The sequence below is a fragment of the Scylla paramamosain genome, chromosome 6, assembly GCF_035594125.1.
Source record: "Scylla paramamosain isolate STU-SP2022 chromosome 6, ASM3559412v1, whole genome shotgun sequence".
Lineage (NCBI taxonomy): Eukaryota > Metazoa > Arthropoda > Malacostraca > Decapoda > Portunidae > Scylla > Scylla paramamosain.
The window spans coordinates 3,116,118-3,133,207 of record NC_087156.1 but is presented as its reverse complement, the minus strand read 5'-3'; the positions used below and the strand labels follow the sequence as shown (position 1 = coordinate 3,133,207).

The 17,090-nt window shown below is 38.3% G+C and overlaps 1 protein-coding gene across 6 annotated transcripts; it reads right to left on the bottom strand.

Moving 5' to 3' along the window:
- Nucleotides 1–466: 466 nt before the first annotated feature.
- On the bottom strand, nucleotides 467–12,117 carry LOC135101214 (retinol dehydrogenase 12-like). Of its 6 annotated transcripts, none has more exons than XM_064004831.1 (9): nucleotides 12,006–12,117; nucleotides 10,966–11,108; nucleotides 10,708–10,800; nucleotides 7,761–7,888; nucleotides 4,951–5,065; nucleotides 4,605–4,793; nucleotides 4,162–4,274; nucleotides 1,838–1,927; nucleotides 467–881 (listed from the first exon to the last, which is right to left on the bottom strand). In XM_064004831.1, the coding sequence occupies exons 1-9, from the start codon at nucleotides 12,044–12,046 to the stop codon at nucleotides 777–779; spliced, it is 1,017 nt and encodes a 338-aa protein (XP_063860901.1). In that variant the 5' UTR covers nucleotides 12,047–12,117; the 3' UTR covers nucleotides 467–776. The 6 variants fall into 6 exon arrangements, with proteins under 6 accessions (XP_063860901.1, XP_063860900.1, XP_063860903.1 ...); XM_064004830.1 differs by having other exon boundaries at nucleotides 12,003–12,078; XM_064004833.1 differs by having other exon boundaries at nucleotides 11,968–12,057.
- Between the last annotated feature and the right edge of the window lie 4,973 nt (nucleotides 12,118–17,090).

The following is a 17,090-nucleotide window of genomic DNA, read 5'->3' as shown; positions in this document are numbered from 1 at the left end:
GGGCCTTCTAGGTGGAAGGCACACACCACATAGCAGGGCACAAGCGCAAGCAGTCAGTTTATGTTGCAGTGAAATTTGCTCGATTTACTGGTTAATAGTTTAAAAATACATAAATTATTGTCTATAGCAGCTGATATTGTGTAAGTGGAATGCCTTTTGTCACTTTGAATAAAATTTTTTTCTCTCGCTTCCTGAATTCCTGTCAACCAACCATAGCAACTGCCTTAATTACGTAAATTATCTTGTACGTGCTTTAATTTTTAACATTAATGCACTGCAAAGCCCGAAAAATGGATACTATTAAAAAAAATCTCTGAAGCCATCAGTTCAAGTCAAGAAATTTATTTATTTATTTTTTTATAAGTAAGGGAGGGTGGCCAGTCACACACACACACACACACAAAAAAAAGGAAACAAAACTAATTCAATAACCGCTCCCAAAAGAATGGATAGAGAAAGGTTTTCAGAAAATTGGCGAGTTTATTTCCGGAATTGCTTCGCTACATGGAATAGTTCAAGTCATATGAATACTGTTCATGTGCTCGAAGGTTAGAGGGTTGGTAGTGATATTTAGAATTATTACAGAACACTGCTGATAGAACTCTAGAGCTGAAATAAGAAAAAAGAAAAAAAAAAAAAGAAAGCAAAGGAGACAACAAAAGGTGTGAGACAATTCAGGCAAATGATTAGGAAAAGACATGGCGAGTGGCTCAGCTGCCGGAAAGTGATCAGTGACCAGCACGACCAAAGAATGATGAGTGGTAGTGGCCAGTAGGTCAGTAGTGGATCTCGTCTTTCTTCAGCCCGACAGCCTTCACGCTAGCCTCCCACAGCCCGGTGGCTAAGTCCTTGCGGAGCGCTACATCACTAGTGGAAACTTCCTGTAGGAATCAAACGAGAATACATGAGAAGAATAGACATCTATTGGTCTGTAACGAAGGTACGAGTATCTGTTAATTTATTTACTACTGCTAGTGTACTATCTGTGGTAAGACAGGATAGATGCAAAATAAGGTTTTCTCTTCGCTGTTCTCTTCCTCCGATAACATGCCGGTAAGAAAACAGATCACCGTGTACTTGTAAGAAATGAGTACATGGAAATTTCATATTAAAGAATGATATATATATATATATATATATATATATATATATATATATATATATATATATATATATATATATATATATATATATATATATATATATATATATATATATATATATATATATATATATATATATATATATATATATATAATATATATACTAGGTACACTGTTCTATCACTAACGCTCCTGTTTCGCCAAACCTCGTATCTGAAGGGAGAGAAAAAAAAAAAAAAAAATCCTGGTTACATTGATTCCTTGTTGGCACAGACCTTTTCTTTAAAATACTTATCAAATCTGAATTTGAAACTATAGTTTTCGTGCTGAGAATAATGCTAGTAGTTTGTTCCAGTGACCAATAATTTTAATAAAAAAAAAAACGCAATACCGATATTCTTGTTGCATTGTTTCATAATGTTACCTCATGTTATTTCCATGTGATTTCTTTGAATTAATCCTTCATTATTTTTTCTATCAAATCCATTTAATTTAGTATTTTAAAAACCTCAATTCGATCCTCTCCTATCTTTCGTTTTTTGAGAGAGAACATGGCTAACCGGTTTAGTCTCTCTTCGCAGGATAAATTTCGTGGGTGTGAACTTTTGTTGCTTGTCGCTGTACTCGTACTGTACGAGAACTATGGGAAGAAACTTCTGACCTGATGTAGCAGGAAAAAAAAAAGTTACTCCAAATATGCATTACGAACTGTACATCCGTGTAGGTCACGTTACCTTGCAGTCACCGAAGTAGCGGCCTGTCATGCCCTCCACCTCTTCCGACACTGCTAGATGGATGCTGGTCTGTGCGCCGGAGACCGCGTCCTGAGAGAGAGAGAGAGAGAGAGAGAGAGAGAGAGAGAGAGAGAGAGAGAGAGAGAGAGAGAGAGAGAGAGAGAGAGAGAGAGAGAGAGAGATAAGTTTACACTATTAGAAGAAACTGATACTAAGAATATAATTAAGTCAGAGTGATGATAAATAATTAATAGGGTTCCCCAGGAATAAATTTTTGGACCACTATTATTTTTAATATACATACATGGGATTAGTAACGACGTTAGTAAATTTGCGGCCGACACAAAGATGAGTAGGATAATTATGGTGAATTTTGATGAAGTCACCCTGCAGACAGACTTAGGATGAACGAATGGGCTGATAGATGGCTAGTGCAATTTAGTATTTGCAGATGTAAAGTATTTAGCATTGGTGGACGAAATCCACTTAATAGTTACGCAGTAAAGTACAAGGCTCCGGTTAGATCAGAAAACGAAAAAAAATTAGGAGTTTCTCCGACGAGAGAACGACGCATAAAGGGCAGAAGTAGGACAAATCCTGAATTAGGAATATTTCACATTTTCCATAATTTTATTATCTGCCTATTCGTATGACTAAACAGACGCTGTTTTCAGTGCCGCATGAAGTCATATTAATAAGTTTAGGTATATATTTAAATTTCTTTTCACACAAATTGCTGAAGGATTCATACTTCGGTGTTATTATTGTTTTTCCTCATGATATTTTCTAAAATCAGTATAGGGCAAGGGACCATTTCACCCACTATGCTTCTCTTCACGTTGCGGTGATCCCACACTACACTATATACGGGATTGTCACAAAATAAGAAAAGATAAATAAAAAGAAACAAAGAAAGAAGAAAAGAGGAAAAAGTCAAAATAAAGAAGAATGAAGAGAAGATTAAATAAGAAGAAGGAAGAAAGGAAGAAAAAGGCAAAATATGAAAGAATAGAGAAGAGAAGAAGATAAAATAAGTAAGAAAGAAGAAATGGAGAAGATGAAGTAAGTAGAATAACAAGCCGGTCCCCTCCGGGAAAAGTAATTTATACCTTCCTACGAGATATCCAGGAGAAGAGCTCAAAGAGGGCAAAACAACAAGAAGATACATACAAGATAGCATACACAAAAACAACAAACATGAAGCGGGTCACTACTACAGGAAAAAGAGGATTAACATAGGGTACCGCATCAAGAAGGAGCGAGAGGGAAGGCGGAGCCTGAACAGGAGAAAAGGGAAAGTAAATTACCAAGGAAAATAGGTCAAACTATGGAAACATATTACTTCTCCTTGAACCTTGTCTTTTTTTTATGATTGCCCAGAGATAGTATGTGATTGTTCAACGGTATTTTTTCAAGGTTCATATGTAGAGTCAGATTGGTCAGGTCAAAAAGTACTGTGTGATTGGTTGGAGATGCATGAATCACCACGCCTAAGGGGTGGATCATTGATAGAATCGTGCGTGTATATTATAGCATATATCAGTGGAATAATTCAGTAGCAGACAGTAGTAGACAGGGAGGCAGAGGTTCCAGAGTGCCTGACCAGAGAGGGGTCGAGATGGACAAAATAACTTAAGGTAAGTGGAGCTTGAAAGTGTAATACAGTCTAAAAATCAGCTATCTTATTAAAGGATGTTTATTTGATGTTTTATGTTAGGTATGATAGATCTGTATGGTGTACGAAGATTAACTTAATTACGGAATATTTATGGTAATTGATGTGATGCTGATATCATGTGTGTTTTTCTAACTGAATATTAATTGCACTGATTGAATATTAGTTATGTTTTATGAATTTGATATTGTCTGCGTTCTTGCACGATGATTGCGTTCATCAATGACTATGTTGAAAAGATATAAAAGATATAACTTAGAGCTTAAGATGAATACGAATGAGGAATTTTGACTTGTAAGAAATGTAAATAATTACTAGTTATTAATTAAAATATGAAAATGTTTGTGAGTCTTCCAGTAGCCTTTATATACCAAATCCATGCAACAACTCGGTCCACGACAGTGTGAAGTCCCACAGTGAAAGGTAAATGTGGTACACTAAGTACAGACAAACCTAACACCCAATGATCGTTTAAATACATGATACAACAGAAGGAAGGTTACTTGCATGCACATCGAAACTAAGAAACTGCAACACTATTTGAATTATGCGGCGGGTAGATATCGAAGGAACTTTAAATAGCGTCAACAAATCCAGAAATTATGACGACTAGACATAAATGTGCTCCTTGGATTTCTGAGTTTCTCACCTTGGAGGCAACGGCCAGCAGTATGTGTGTGAGGAAAGTTCCGAAAGAAAGGTTCATTGAATCGAAGATTTCAGTCCTCACGATGCCCGGGTGAAGGCTGTTAACCGTCACGCCTGGAGGGAGAGAATGTAGCAATGAAATATCACAAGATGGGCACAACAATAACAACAACAACAGCAACAATAAACAACAATAAAAGCAGCAACAGCAGCAAAAATAATACTAGCAACAAAAATCATTCTAATAGCAAAAATACCATTAGCACTAGTAGTAAGCAAAATCAGAACACCAACAATACCAACGATGAGAACAATGCCACAGTAAGCTAAAACATTAACAGCGCCAGAAATAACAGTAAAACAGTGATCAATACCACATAGAGCAGCTTAGTTGACATTGAGTTCATCACAAATCATCTAAAAAAGCAACTCCCTATTGCTCACCAGTGCCAGCCATTTTGTCTGCCAGTTCCCGGGTGAAGAGCAGGTTGCAGAGTTTACTGGTGGTGTAAGCATTATTTGGGTTGTAGTCGTTGTTTATTGCCAGATCATTCAAGTCAAATTTTGGGGCAAATATGTGTCCCAAAGAGGACACGTTAATGATACGACTCGGCCCAGACTCCTTCAGACGTCCTGTGTGAAGTGCAAAACAGGAAACCCAAAAATAAACTTTGGCTCGTCATTGAAAAGTACAGATACATAAACCTTGCTATCAAGTTGTACAAGGTAGTCTTGGATGGAGAGAATGGTAAGAAAAAAAAAAAAAAAAAACAACAGCAAGCAGTCTCACCTAGCAGCAGGTTGGTCAACAGGAAGTGGCCGAAGTGGTTGGTCGCCATTGTCAGCTCGAGACCGTCAGCTGTCACCTGTCTCTTCCCCATGCCATAAATACCCGCGTTGTTGATCTGCAGACAAAAAGACAAGTCAATAAGCTGCCATCGTGTCAAACTGGTGAGGTAACTCTGATAAACACTGCACATTCCGTCAGTAGATTACAAAATAACAAGTCCTTTTTAATACTAAGAAACAACAGTGCCACAGCACTTCACCAAAAAGTGTTGCACTGTAAGGAGGACTATGCAATTATCAGAGTAAAGTCGTGTTTTCCGGGACATGAGGTGAGGGACATGCGTGAGGTGCGTGTGATCCGTCTGAAAGCGGGACAGCATCGAGACGCGTGTGATCCATCCGGAGACGGGACACTGCAGTCTCTGAGCACATGTATATATGCCTAAGGACGGACAGCAAAAGACGTTATCTCCCCCATCTAAGTGCTTACTAAAGCCTCCCACCTGCTCTGTCAAATGGCAAGAACTGCCACCCTTACACTGGAGTACAAGTCGTGAAATGGAACGGGGGTCGAAGGAGTAACTCGAGTTGCCGCCTATTTAGCCAACCTATCGGCCCTCATTCCCCAGAACTATTACATGTGCCAGAATCCAGCAATACCCAACGCTGTAGCCTCTACGTTGGAGAAGGTAGAGCCACTCAAGAACTGATGAACACAAGAGGATGGAGGGAAAACGGAGTAAAGAGTTCCACAGAAGAAAAAACACTACAAGAGTCGCTAAAAATCGTAAAAGACGAAACAGTAAAAAAAAAAAAAAAAAAAAAAAAAAAAACGGAAGCACCTCCAGGGAGGCTACTGCCTCGAGAGAATCAGGGGAAGATAAGACCGCATCCGACTCCAGACCAGACTTTGAACATCTGTAAATACAGGAATGGAGTCAGAATGTGTTGAACATTGTTAAAAAAAAGAAAAATGGTAATGAGTTCTTATTAGGAATAGCAAGGCCGCAAATAAAAACTGAAGGAATTCCAACTCTAGGATAAAGACATACAGGAAAGGCAGGCATTCAACATCACCATGGCAGACACAGTCCTGAACCCATAAGGTTTAGGGAAATTCGGGTGAAATGCAGTGTTGAGAACGTGTATCACGGGAAACTGATTCACCAGAAACTCACCCAGGAAGACGGTGAACTCGGTACGAGCACGTCAACATTAAGGATTGGCGGCCTAAGTCCAATGGAAGGACAATATCATACACCAGTAAGGCTAGGAATTGGGAATGAGAGGAACGCACCAGTTGCCAGGCAAACACCGGTGTGAAGTTCACTCGAGGTCCACCCTGCAATTGGGGTCCTTCTCCCTTTGTGCATGCGTAAACAGCGTGCCAGATATACGATTCGATACCAAATTTGCGCTCTGCCGTCATGGAGTGAGCATCTCCTCGTTGCTCTGATGATGAATTCGGTAGATGATATATTCGGTTCAGGGTTTCTTACGACTGTTTGACTACTCGAGTTAGGTTAGGTTAGGTTACAAAAATAATATATCCGAATAGTCAAAACGTCCCAAGAAACGGTCTACCGAATTCATCATCAGAGCAGCCCGGAGATGCTCACTTCGTGATGCCAGAGCGCAAATGGGGCATCGAATCGAATCTGTTCGCCTGGCAACTGGTGCGTCCTGCTCATCCCCAGTTCCTAGCCTTACAGGTGTATGCTGTTGTCCTTCCATTGGACTTGGGGCGCTAATTCTTGATGTTGACGACAGAGCACAAATGGGCATTGAATCGTACGTCTGGCACGCTGTTCACGCATGCGCACGGGGAGGGGGACCACAAGTGCAGGTGCAGCAGGGTGGACCTTTAGTGAACTCACACCCATACCAGGAAGAAATCGTTGTTTGCCTCCCTCACCCAGGACTAGAAATAGGGGCTGAATGAATGGTATGCCCTTATCAATGAGAGATACGAGTATGTTTCAAACTGCCACCGCCTTTCAACCCATGGTCACAGTATCTCTGTCTACTTCGTCTGTTGCGCTCATAATGCCAGCGACCAAGCTGCAATACATTCAGTTCACGCTGCAGCCATATTTCCATGCAAAACTATAGCAACTGATGCCTTGAAATGAAGGCAGTCATCATGACAGGAAGTAATGACATGCGACAGTGATTCGCATGTATATGCAGTCTCCGACAAGTCGTAAAGTAGTCCGTGACGAGTCGGCAGCGGTCCGTGAACAGGCGCCAACCCATTGTGGACTTCTCTTCTTCAATCTGTACCACTCAGATACAATATCAGACTGGTCGCCGAGAGAGAACACCCACTGGGCAGATTAATTAGCGACCTCTTGTATCCTATCGGTGGAGAATACATGACTGCTCGCCGAATAGAGTGGAGTTCTACTGAGCAATCTGCAAAAAGTTGATTACATACCAAAATTTGCAGTCATACTAGCAGTACCGATCGACTAAAGATTACAGTTTTTCTCTCAGATTGATTCCTGATCGCTTTAGATGTGACTGCAAAATTTTTCTAGACGCCAACCACTCGGAATGTTGAATTTTTCGCTTCCGGATTCAAAGCACCGGCCGATCTCTTTCGACCCACAATGTTGTGTCTATTGAAAGGCTGAAAGGAAGTTTCAAGACAGTTCTCCAATTTTAGATAATCTTTTCGCCCCTTTCCTTTTGGGACTGGCACCTCAGTGGATTTTTTCTTCTCCAGTTTTTATAGACCTAGGCCATTGGCTCTCTTACATAAAACAAACAATAATACTAAAATCATAAAAACTCTATACACACACTCACCAATACGTGGATAGCCTTCTCGGTTTCCAGCACCTCCTTGGCGAAATTCCTGACGGACGACAGATCGGAAGTGTCCAAGCGGCGCACCACCACCTCGCCGCGGGCATCACCATCAGACTGGAGCTCGCCTGTGCCGTCAAACAATTATTAGTGTCCCGCATAATTACTGTATCACTAATACTCGACTAAGAGTAAATCTAACAACTACGCTAATGCATTTGTTATCACATCTCTTGTTAAAACAACTCTCATGAAGTTAGGTGTTTTGTGCGCCCCAGTTGCTTAGCTTATACAGGGGCCTTATCCCTCTACGTATAGGGAAAGTACAGCAAATATTTTTTAGTGCCATTAGGAAGAGAAACGTATTAATGAATACCTAATAGATTTCAAACTGGTGATTTCAAAATTGTTATAAAATATATGTGGATGATTGTTATATACACATCAGTTCCTTGAGTACTTAATTAGTAAGCATCAGAATATATCCTTTACAATACCTTTACAATACCTTTTCATGTTCATAAACTATTCACCTTCGGGATACCTTACAGAATTTTTTTTTAATTTTTAAAATTAATTAATTAATTATTATTATTATTATTTTTATTTAGGAGGGGCACCGGTCAAGGACAACAAAACTATAGAAAAAACAAACAAAAAACGCCCACTGAGGTGCCGGTCCCCAAAAGAGAATCAATAGCGGTCATCAAAATTTAAAGGATAAGTGCCTTGAAACCTCCTTCTTGAAAGAGTTCAGATTATAGAAAGGAGGCAGGGAGTTCCAGAGTTTACAAGGGAATGGGATAAATGGTTGAGAATACTGGTTAACTCTTGCATTAGAGAGGTGGAGAGAATAGGGGTGAGAGAAAGAAGAAAGTCTTGTGCAGCGGACCGCGGTATGAGGGAAGGCATGCAGCTAGCAAGATCAGGAGAACAGTTAGCGTGAAAATAACGGTAGAAAATAGCAAGAGATGCAACATTGTGGCGATGAGAGTAAGGCCGACGGCAGTCATTTAGAGGAGAGGATTTGATGAAACGAAAAACTTTTGATTCCACCCTGTCTAAAAGAGCGGTATGAGTGGAACCCTCCTACATGTGAAGTAAACTCCATACATGGACGGATAAGTTCCATGTACAGAGCTAGCAGCTGAGGGAATGAGAAAAATTGGCGGAGACGTCTCAGAACACCTAACTTCATAGAAACTGTCTTATCTAGAGATGAGAAGTGAAGCTTCTAGTTTAGATGATAGATAAGTAAAGGATAGGCCAAGGATGTTCAGAGTAGAAGTGGACAGCTGAGTTTCATTGAAGACGAGGAGATAGTTATCTGGAAGATTGTGTCGAGTTTTTGAGGCACTAAACAATGCTAAATTTGTTCTGCTTTAATCAGAAATTTTAGAGATTAAAAGTAAAACGTTCTGTGGCTTCCCTGCATGAACTCTTCACTTCCTGAAGAGTTGGACGTCTACGAAAAGACGTGGAAAAGTGCAGGGTGGTATCATCAGCGTAGGAGTGGATAAGATGAGAAGTTTGGTTTAGGAGATAATTGACGAATAATAGGAAGAGAGTGGATGATAGGACAGAACCCTGAGGAACACCACTGTTAATAGACTTAGGGGAAGAACAGTGACCGTCTACTACAGCAGCAAGAGAACGGTCAGAAAAAGAAGCTTGAGATGAAGTTATTGTGAGGATAGAAACCGTAGGAGGACATTTTGGAAATCAAAGTTTTTTGCCAGACTCTATCAAAACCTTTTGATATAAGGCAGCAGCAAAAGTTTCACCAAAATCCCTAAAAGAGGATGACCAAGACTCGTTAAGGAAATCCAACAGATCACCAGTAGAGCGGGCTCGACGGAACCCATACTGGCGATGAGATATAAGTTTGTGAAGTGATAGATGTTTAAGAATCTTCCTGTTGAGGATAGATAAAAAAAACTTAGAAATGCAGGAAATTAAAGCAATAGGGCAGTAGTTTGAGGAATTAGAACGGTCACTCTTTTTAGGTACAGGCTGAATGTAGGCAAACTTCCAGCTAGAAGCAAAGGTAGATGTTGACTGACTTGGCAAGTACAAGCACAGAAAAACAGTTTCAGAGAACAATAGGAGGGATCCGGTCAGATCCGTAAGCCTTCTGAGGGTTAAGGCCAATGAGGACATGGAAAACATCACTTCGAAAAATGGTAATTACTAGCATGAAGTGGTGGAGGGTGAAGAGGGAGGAACGAGCCCTGACTCATCCAAGGTGGAGTTTTTAGCAAAGGTTTGAGCGAAGAATTCGGCTTTAAAAATAGGTGAGATGGCAGTTGTACCATCAGTGTGGAATAAAGGAGGGAAAGATGAAGAGGCAAAGTTCCTAGTATTTATCTTATCACGAGCTCTAATACTGTTGGGTCATTCTTTACATTCAAGGATGCTTTGCCTAAACATTTCGACATGTCCCGACTGCTCAGTCAGGTATATTGAGTTCACATCTCGGAACCTAAGGTTAAGGATGTTGAAACACAAATTTTTATCTTTTAAAACTAATTGACCTATAACTCACCAACTTTTCTAATATTAGAGAGCATGCAATATCATTTAATCATTCTCGAAAAAAAAAAGTTTAATCATTCCATAAAAGAAGAACAGTTCAGTTTAATGTCCAAGCCAAGCAATGAAGCAGATCGCACAATAGCCAAATCTATTAATCGATCAATATACCTAAGTGAAAAATAAACTAATGAGACTGCGTTTTTTTTTTTTTATTATTATATGAGGAAATTAATTTTCTGAATTTTCTTCATTTAGATAGTGTTTGAATTAGTTTTTGTTTTTCTTTAGATTTAACGTCTCTGTGGTGTAACATTGTTTGTATATTGTTTTCTCTCCACTAATAGGGGTCCTCCATTATTACTCATTTATTAAATCTAGCATAAAGGTTCAGCGTATGGTTTCGTTACATCACCTGCCACTTTGCAACCCTTCTCCAGGTTCCTGCAGGCGATGATGACTCGGGCACTGCGCCGGAGCAGGTCACGAGCAGTCTCTTTTCCAATTCCTGGTGACAGTTGGTGCAGTCGTTAGCTGGTGTGTGTGTGTGTGTGTGTGTGTGTGTGTGTGTGTGTGTGTGTGTAAAAAAAAAAAAAAGTGCGCAAAAGGTTATATCACGCCATGTCTGTCTCTCCACTTCACCTACCTGCCCTGTAGTGTGTCAGAGCCTCACCTGCCGTGCTGCCGGTGATAATGACCGTCTTGCCCGCCATGGACGTGGTACTGGTGCAGTGGCCTGACGTGTACATGTACCAAAATCTCACGCTCATCACCACCACCACCAGGGTAACCAGGATCTCAAGCCACATGGTTGTCCTGGAATATACAAACACAGCTGGAAACTAATAATAATAATAAACATTTTTCATGATTTTTTGTGGAGTCTAAAAAAAATCATCCTAGGTAAAATCACGGAAAAACTACACACACACACACACACACACACACACACACACACACACACACACACAGTCGGGACTGCTGGCCTATTTTTGGAGAGCCTTTTGTTCATGCTAGATGAGTTTATAAGTCAAATAAGACATACCATAGCCTACTGAATGATAGTGGTTACAGCGAGAAAGCATGATCGTCTACTCCTGTTCGGAGAGTCGAACCATTAAGATAGATTCAAACATATCAGTCACGGATCAGTGCCGCGTCCGCTCAGTCTACCTGTCAGTGAAAAAAAAAAAGAAAAAAAAAAAAAAGTCGTTACACTGAATTTGGCTGACACGTTCACACATATCCAGCGCAGTACCGTGTTTTGACCCTCAATGTTAGTGCGTCCGTACTACGAAGATGAATATCCTTCAGCGGCATTTAAATTTTTCATGGAAGTCAGACAAATCTTGAGAGTGTGGAGCAAAATGGAAGATGAACTACTCATAAAACTAGTACGAAATCATCCTGGTCTACGATCTGTCAGAACTAAAACACAGGGTGTAACACAAGTTTCTGCTGGTATTGTCAGAGGCTATTGCTCAGGTTATTCTTAGTCGAAAATGTTTTATGCACATATGCATTTTGAGGCAATGTTTAGCAGTGGTGTGAAATTCAAGTGTGGCCTGCCGACAGACACAACGGCCGGGCTGGACGAGTAATCATGGCGGAAAAACACCATGCCCACACACTCCACATTACTTTAAATTATACAATACAATATGAACGTAATCACTGTCACTGTCTCGGCGGGATCTGCGTGTGACTGACAACCATTCAGCTGATTTGCTGCTAGCCTCGCTCCTTCCTCCCATCTCTGCCCGGGCAGGCGACGCATGGTATCACGCAGCCTATTATCTTATTTATCGTTGATTAGATCCATACTAATATTGTGTAATGCTTAGCGTTAAATTATCTGTTCGTTGCTATCACTCATTTCGTCACTGATACTGTAAACCTCCAAAACTTACAGAAATCATTCACAATTTCACCCACGGAAATCCCGCCATGGATACTCGTCTGGCCTGCCTGTTGTATCTGTCGCAGGCCACACTTTAATTTAACACTACAGCTAAACAATGCCTCAAAATGCATATGTGCAGAGAACATTTTCGACTTAGATTAACCTGTACTTTCAACAATATCAGTATCCAGAGATTCATGTTACACCCTGTCTGTGAACAGCAGTTTCAGGCAAATTGCATTTTTGTTTTGTTGAGGACTGTTTGTCTTTATCAATAATTATAATAGCAAATTAATGGATTGTAGGACAAACATAATAAACTTTTAATAAATGTTAAACAAGAAATGAAAGTAAATGTTTCTATTATGTAGTTGATCTTATATATATATATATATATATATATATATATATATATATATATATATATATATATATATATATATATATATATATATATATATATATATATATATATATATATATATATATATATATATATATATATATATATATATATCAAGAATTGATATACTCGTATATCCAACTAAAAACCGTTAGCTTATTCAGGTAAATCTGTCACCGTAACCCAATTTTTTATGGTGGCGCCCTTTAGATTATTCAGGCAAATCTGTCACCATAGTCCAATTCTTGATGGTGGCGCCCTTTAGATTATTCAGGCAAATCTGTCACCATAGTCCAATTCTTGATGGTAGGGCCCGTTAGATTATTCAAGCAAATCTGTCACTGTAACCCACTTCATGGCTTTTCACAGGAGAACTGTTTGTGATGAAATTTGGTAGGGAGGGGCTCCCCCTCGATCCGGGGAGTGAAATAGGTTGTTTTAGCTACTTCCGATCCAAAATCTTTAGATTATTCAGACAAATCTGTCACCTTAACCCAATTCTTGATGGTGTCGCCCGTTAGATTATTCAGGCAAATCTGTCACCGTAACCCATTTCCTGATGGTGGCACCAGGTATACCGTAACCTATTTTTGATGATTCATTGAGCATTCATTGTTAGCTTGGATTTTTTTTTTTTTTTATGGCAAGGAGAGGTATAAATGGATCATTCATGGTTAGCTTAGAGTTGAATCCCATCAACCTACCAATTCCTTCAGTATGTGGTCGAATTTTCTGTGATACAAAGGTCTCGAATTAATTAATCTTTCTGGCAGGTTTCATCAATTCAGCGATATTATGAATCGTGGACAGAAGTTAATATAACATACATTTATGAACTGATTGTTATGAAATTTGGTAGGTGGGTCCCCCATGATCGGGAAAATAACAGGCTCTGTTTTAACTTTCCAATCCAAAACCGTTAGATTATTCAGGGAAATCTGTCACCGCCAGGTAAACCGTAACCCATGTTTGATGGTGGCGCCAAACATTTATGGATGGTGGGGAGAGATATGAGTGGAGCATTCATTGTCAGCTTAGAATTGAACCCCATCAACCTATCGATTCCTTCAGTGTGTGGTCGAATTTTCTATGATACAGAGGTCTCCAAAGAATGAACATTTCAGGTAGGTTTCATCAATTCACTGACATTATGAATCGTGAACGAAAGTTAACATAGCATATATTTAAGAAATAATTGTCATGGAATTTGTTAGGAGGGTCTACCTTGATCGGGGAGGGTGGGGTGATGGGGGGGATGTGAGTGACATAGGCTATGTCTTAACTACTTCCAACCCAAAATTGGTAGATTATTCAGGCACATCTGTCACCGTAACCCAATCATTGATAGTGGCGCCAGTTTAATGGCTACTGACAGAGGACATGTACAACAGTAAACTTCGTTTGGTCAATAGCTTTGGCGAACAAACGACTGACTTAGGGTGATAAACTGAGCTTTGGAGAGCCAAATTATATATATATATATATATATATATATATATATATATATATATATATATATATATATATATATATATATATATATATATATATATATATATATAATTAAAAATATTCTTTAATATTTTACTTTTGTGTGTGTGTGTGTCTGGGGACTGGGGCTTTCTGGAATTTCGTGCACTATATTCTAAATTGACAACTGTAAAAATCAAATAATCTTCAAAAATAAACAAATGAATAAATAAAGATAAAACATTAAACCAAAAAATCAGGCTATTATCTCTTTCATTAATTATTTCATTCATGATTATTATGTTTATTTCTTGAATTATTCTCTGAGCTTGGAGCAGTTTTGTTCAATACTTTCAAAACTAATACATACACTAGTAAGAAATTAATTTACAGCATTAGTCGAAAAAACCAAGACAACATTATTCATCGAGACTTGTAATCAATTCTCTAACACTCCCCTCTTATTTACTATGTATTTTCCTTCTGGCATTGTTTTATGGTCTTCCAATATTTTGTTCTTTACTTACTATTGATATATTGATCTACAGTATTATGGGATACTGTATATTAAGCTCAAGAACATGAATTAGAATTGCTGTCGACATTACTTATAGGGTGTACTCATGTCCTAGCTGCTGCAGTGAAAGTTTGTATGTTTAATGTAAGGCTTTTGCATATTTTGTAAAAAATATTGAATCAAAGCTTAATAAACAAATAATGTTCTATATGCCAATAACAAATGTTTATTTTCCTGAAAATTACAGTATTTCTTGATAGCACTTTTAATGATTAGGCTTTTCAAGTTAGCGTTCTGTCATTACCTTTAAAATATTGACAGCTTCGTTCATTACTGCTTAAAAATGGTGAGAGCTTCATTCCTTACTAAGTTTTCAAATATTTAGAGCGAAATTAATCTTTTAGCTGTAAAACACAGCTTTTTTAAACGACTTGAAACACCAATCAACTTAAGGAATGTGAGCCTATTGTTTAAGCCACGTCACGGAGCCTTGCCTCTGTTGACTGATAAAATTAAAGCTTGAATAATTTTGACATGTTACAGCATTCTGTAATTGTCTGGGGAAGGTTGGTGACCGTGGTATTGTGCTTATTATCACGTATATCTTGCATTTCTTTAACTATTTTATCACGTATACTTTGATTAGTTTGGTTTGCTGAGCTTTTGTCATTAATGTCATCATTGTTATGACTGTATTTTATATATATATATATATATATATATATATATATATATATATATATATATATATATATATATATATATATATATATATATATATATATATATATATATATATATATATATATATATATATATATATATATATATATATATATATATATATATATATATATATATATATATATATATATATATATATATATATATATATATATATATATATATATATATATATCCTTTTTTTATTGATGTTTCAGAATCTTTGTTAAACTATAATCTGCTTACGAAAATAGCTTTAAATACCGTAATAACTTTTGTTGAGATAAGGCCCAGAAACGTTTAATAGTACCAGACTCATATTTTTCAGAGAAACAGTGTGTGTGTGTGTGTGTGTGTGTGTGTGTGTGTGTGTGTGTGTGTGTGTGTGTGTGTGTGTGTATGAAGGAAAGTACTGTAGGTGCTAAGCATTCTGCACTTTGGCTGATTCAGCCTTAATGATTTGGATTTCTGCTCATTACTTTATCAAAGAGGTATGTTAATTATCCAGCTTCGGAAACAGTACTAGGAAAATATCGCTCACACAGGAAAACTATTCGGTGTGAATAAGCTGTTAGCAGAGCATGATGTCCATCATGAATGCATGATCAACTTGCAAAAAGACCATAACAAGATGCTGTGCAACTTACATCTCATTTTGGAGAAATTGAGTGTTGGTGTTTTCAGTGTAATAGTTAATCTACATTGAGACCAAAATTAAGTATCATGGGCGCAGTAGGAAGAAGTCAACACTCAGTTCGTAAGTTAAGACTAATTGTAAAGATTTTAACCTTCTGTCACGAAAAGAATGCAAGACGACAATATGACAGCTCACCACATTCCATTTCGTCGATCACAAAACAATATAATCATTAATCCAAGCACATCGTCTTCCGTGGCCAGCACGAGAAGTATATCCATATATATTACAGAACTTGAGATCAAAGATGGAAGTCTATACGTTCCTTGGTTCCGATGGCAGGAAAAAAAATGGGTAAATCGGGACAGCTAAGCTATCCAGAGGGAGAGAGAGAGAGAGAGAGAGAGAGAGAGAGAGAGAGAGAGAGAGAGAGAGAGAGAGAGAGAGAGAGAGAGAGAGAGAGAGAGCTAACCCTGCTTAAGGAGGTCAGAATGAGAGATTCACTGCTAGAAATACTTAGAAATGCAAGTTTGCAAGTAGAAATACTCAAGAAATGCAAGGTATTGACTCAAACCCCTTGTCTTTCCCCTGCTCGAGAGTATTAACAAAAGTAGGATAGGAGACAGTTGGAATCGTAAGAAACGACAGGTTAACTAATAGCAGAGATGGAGTTAAGGAAGACAGAAATTACAAAGTGCCGTTGGTTCCTTTATCCCTAAAGGCCTGTCCACACCAAGAAACAATGTTTGTAGTTTACAAACTGTTAACAGTTCTCGAGAAACTGTTTCCAAACAGTTTGCAAACTGTTTCCATTTTGTAAAATCCTTGCAAATAGTTTGCAAACTGTTTTGCAAACAGTTTGGAAACTGTTTCCAAACAATATTTCCTGTCCAGACCTCAGTTGCCGTCCTGCCTGCGATGAGTGTAGAGGTTGCTGCATCAGCCCCAATGTTTGACTTGGCACTTTTGGTAAATTCATGGAAGGACAAGAAAAGAAAAAGAGATAGGTGACATCTTTTTTTTTTTTTTTTTTTTTTTAAGAAAAAAAAGAGTCTTTTATGGCGGGCGACTTGCTTCTTGCCGATTGAGAGTAGATGGAGCAGGTTTCATAAATTTTCTTCGGATGTCCACGACTGACTTTGAAA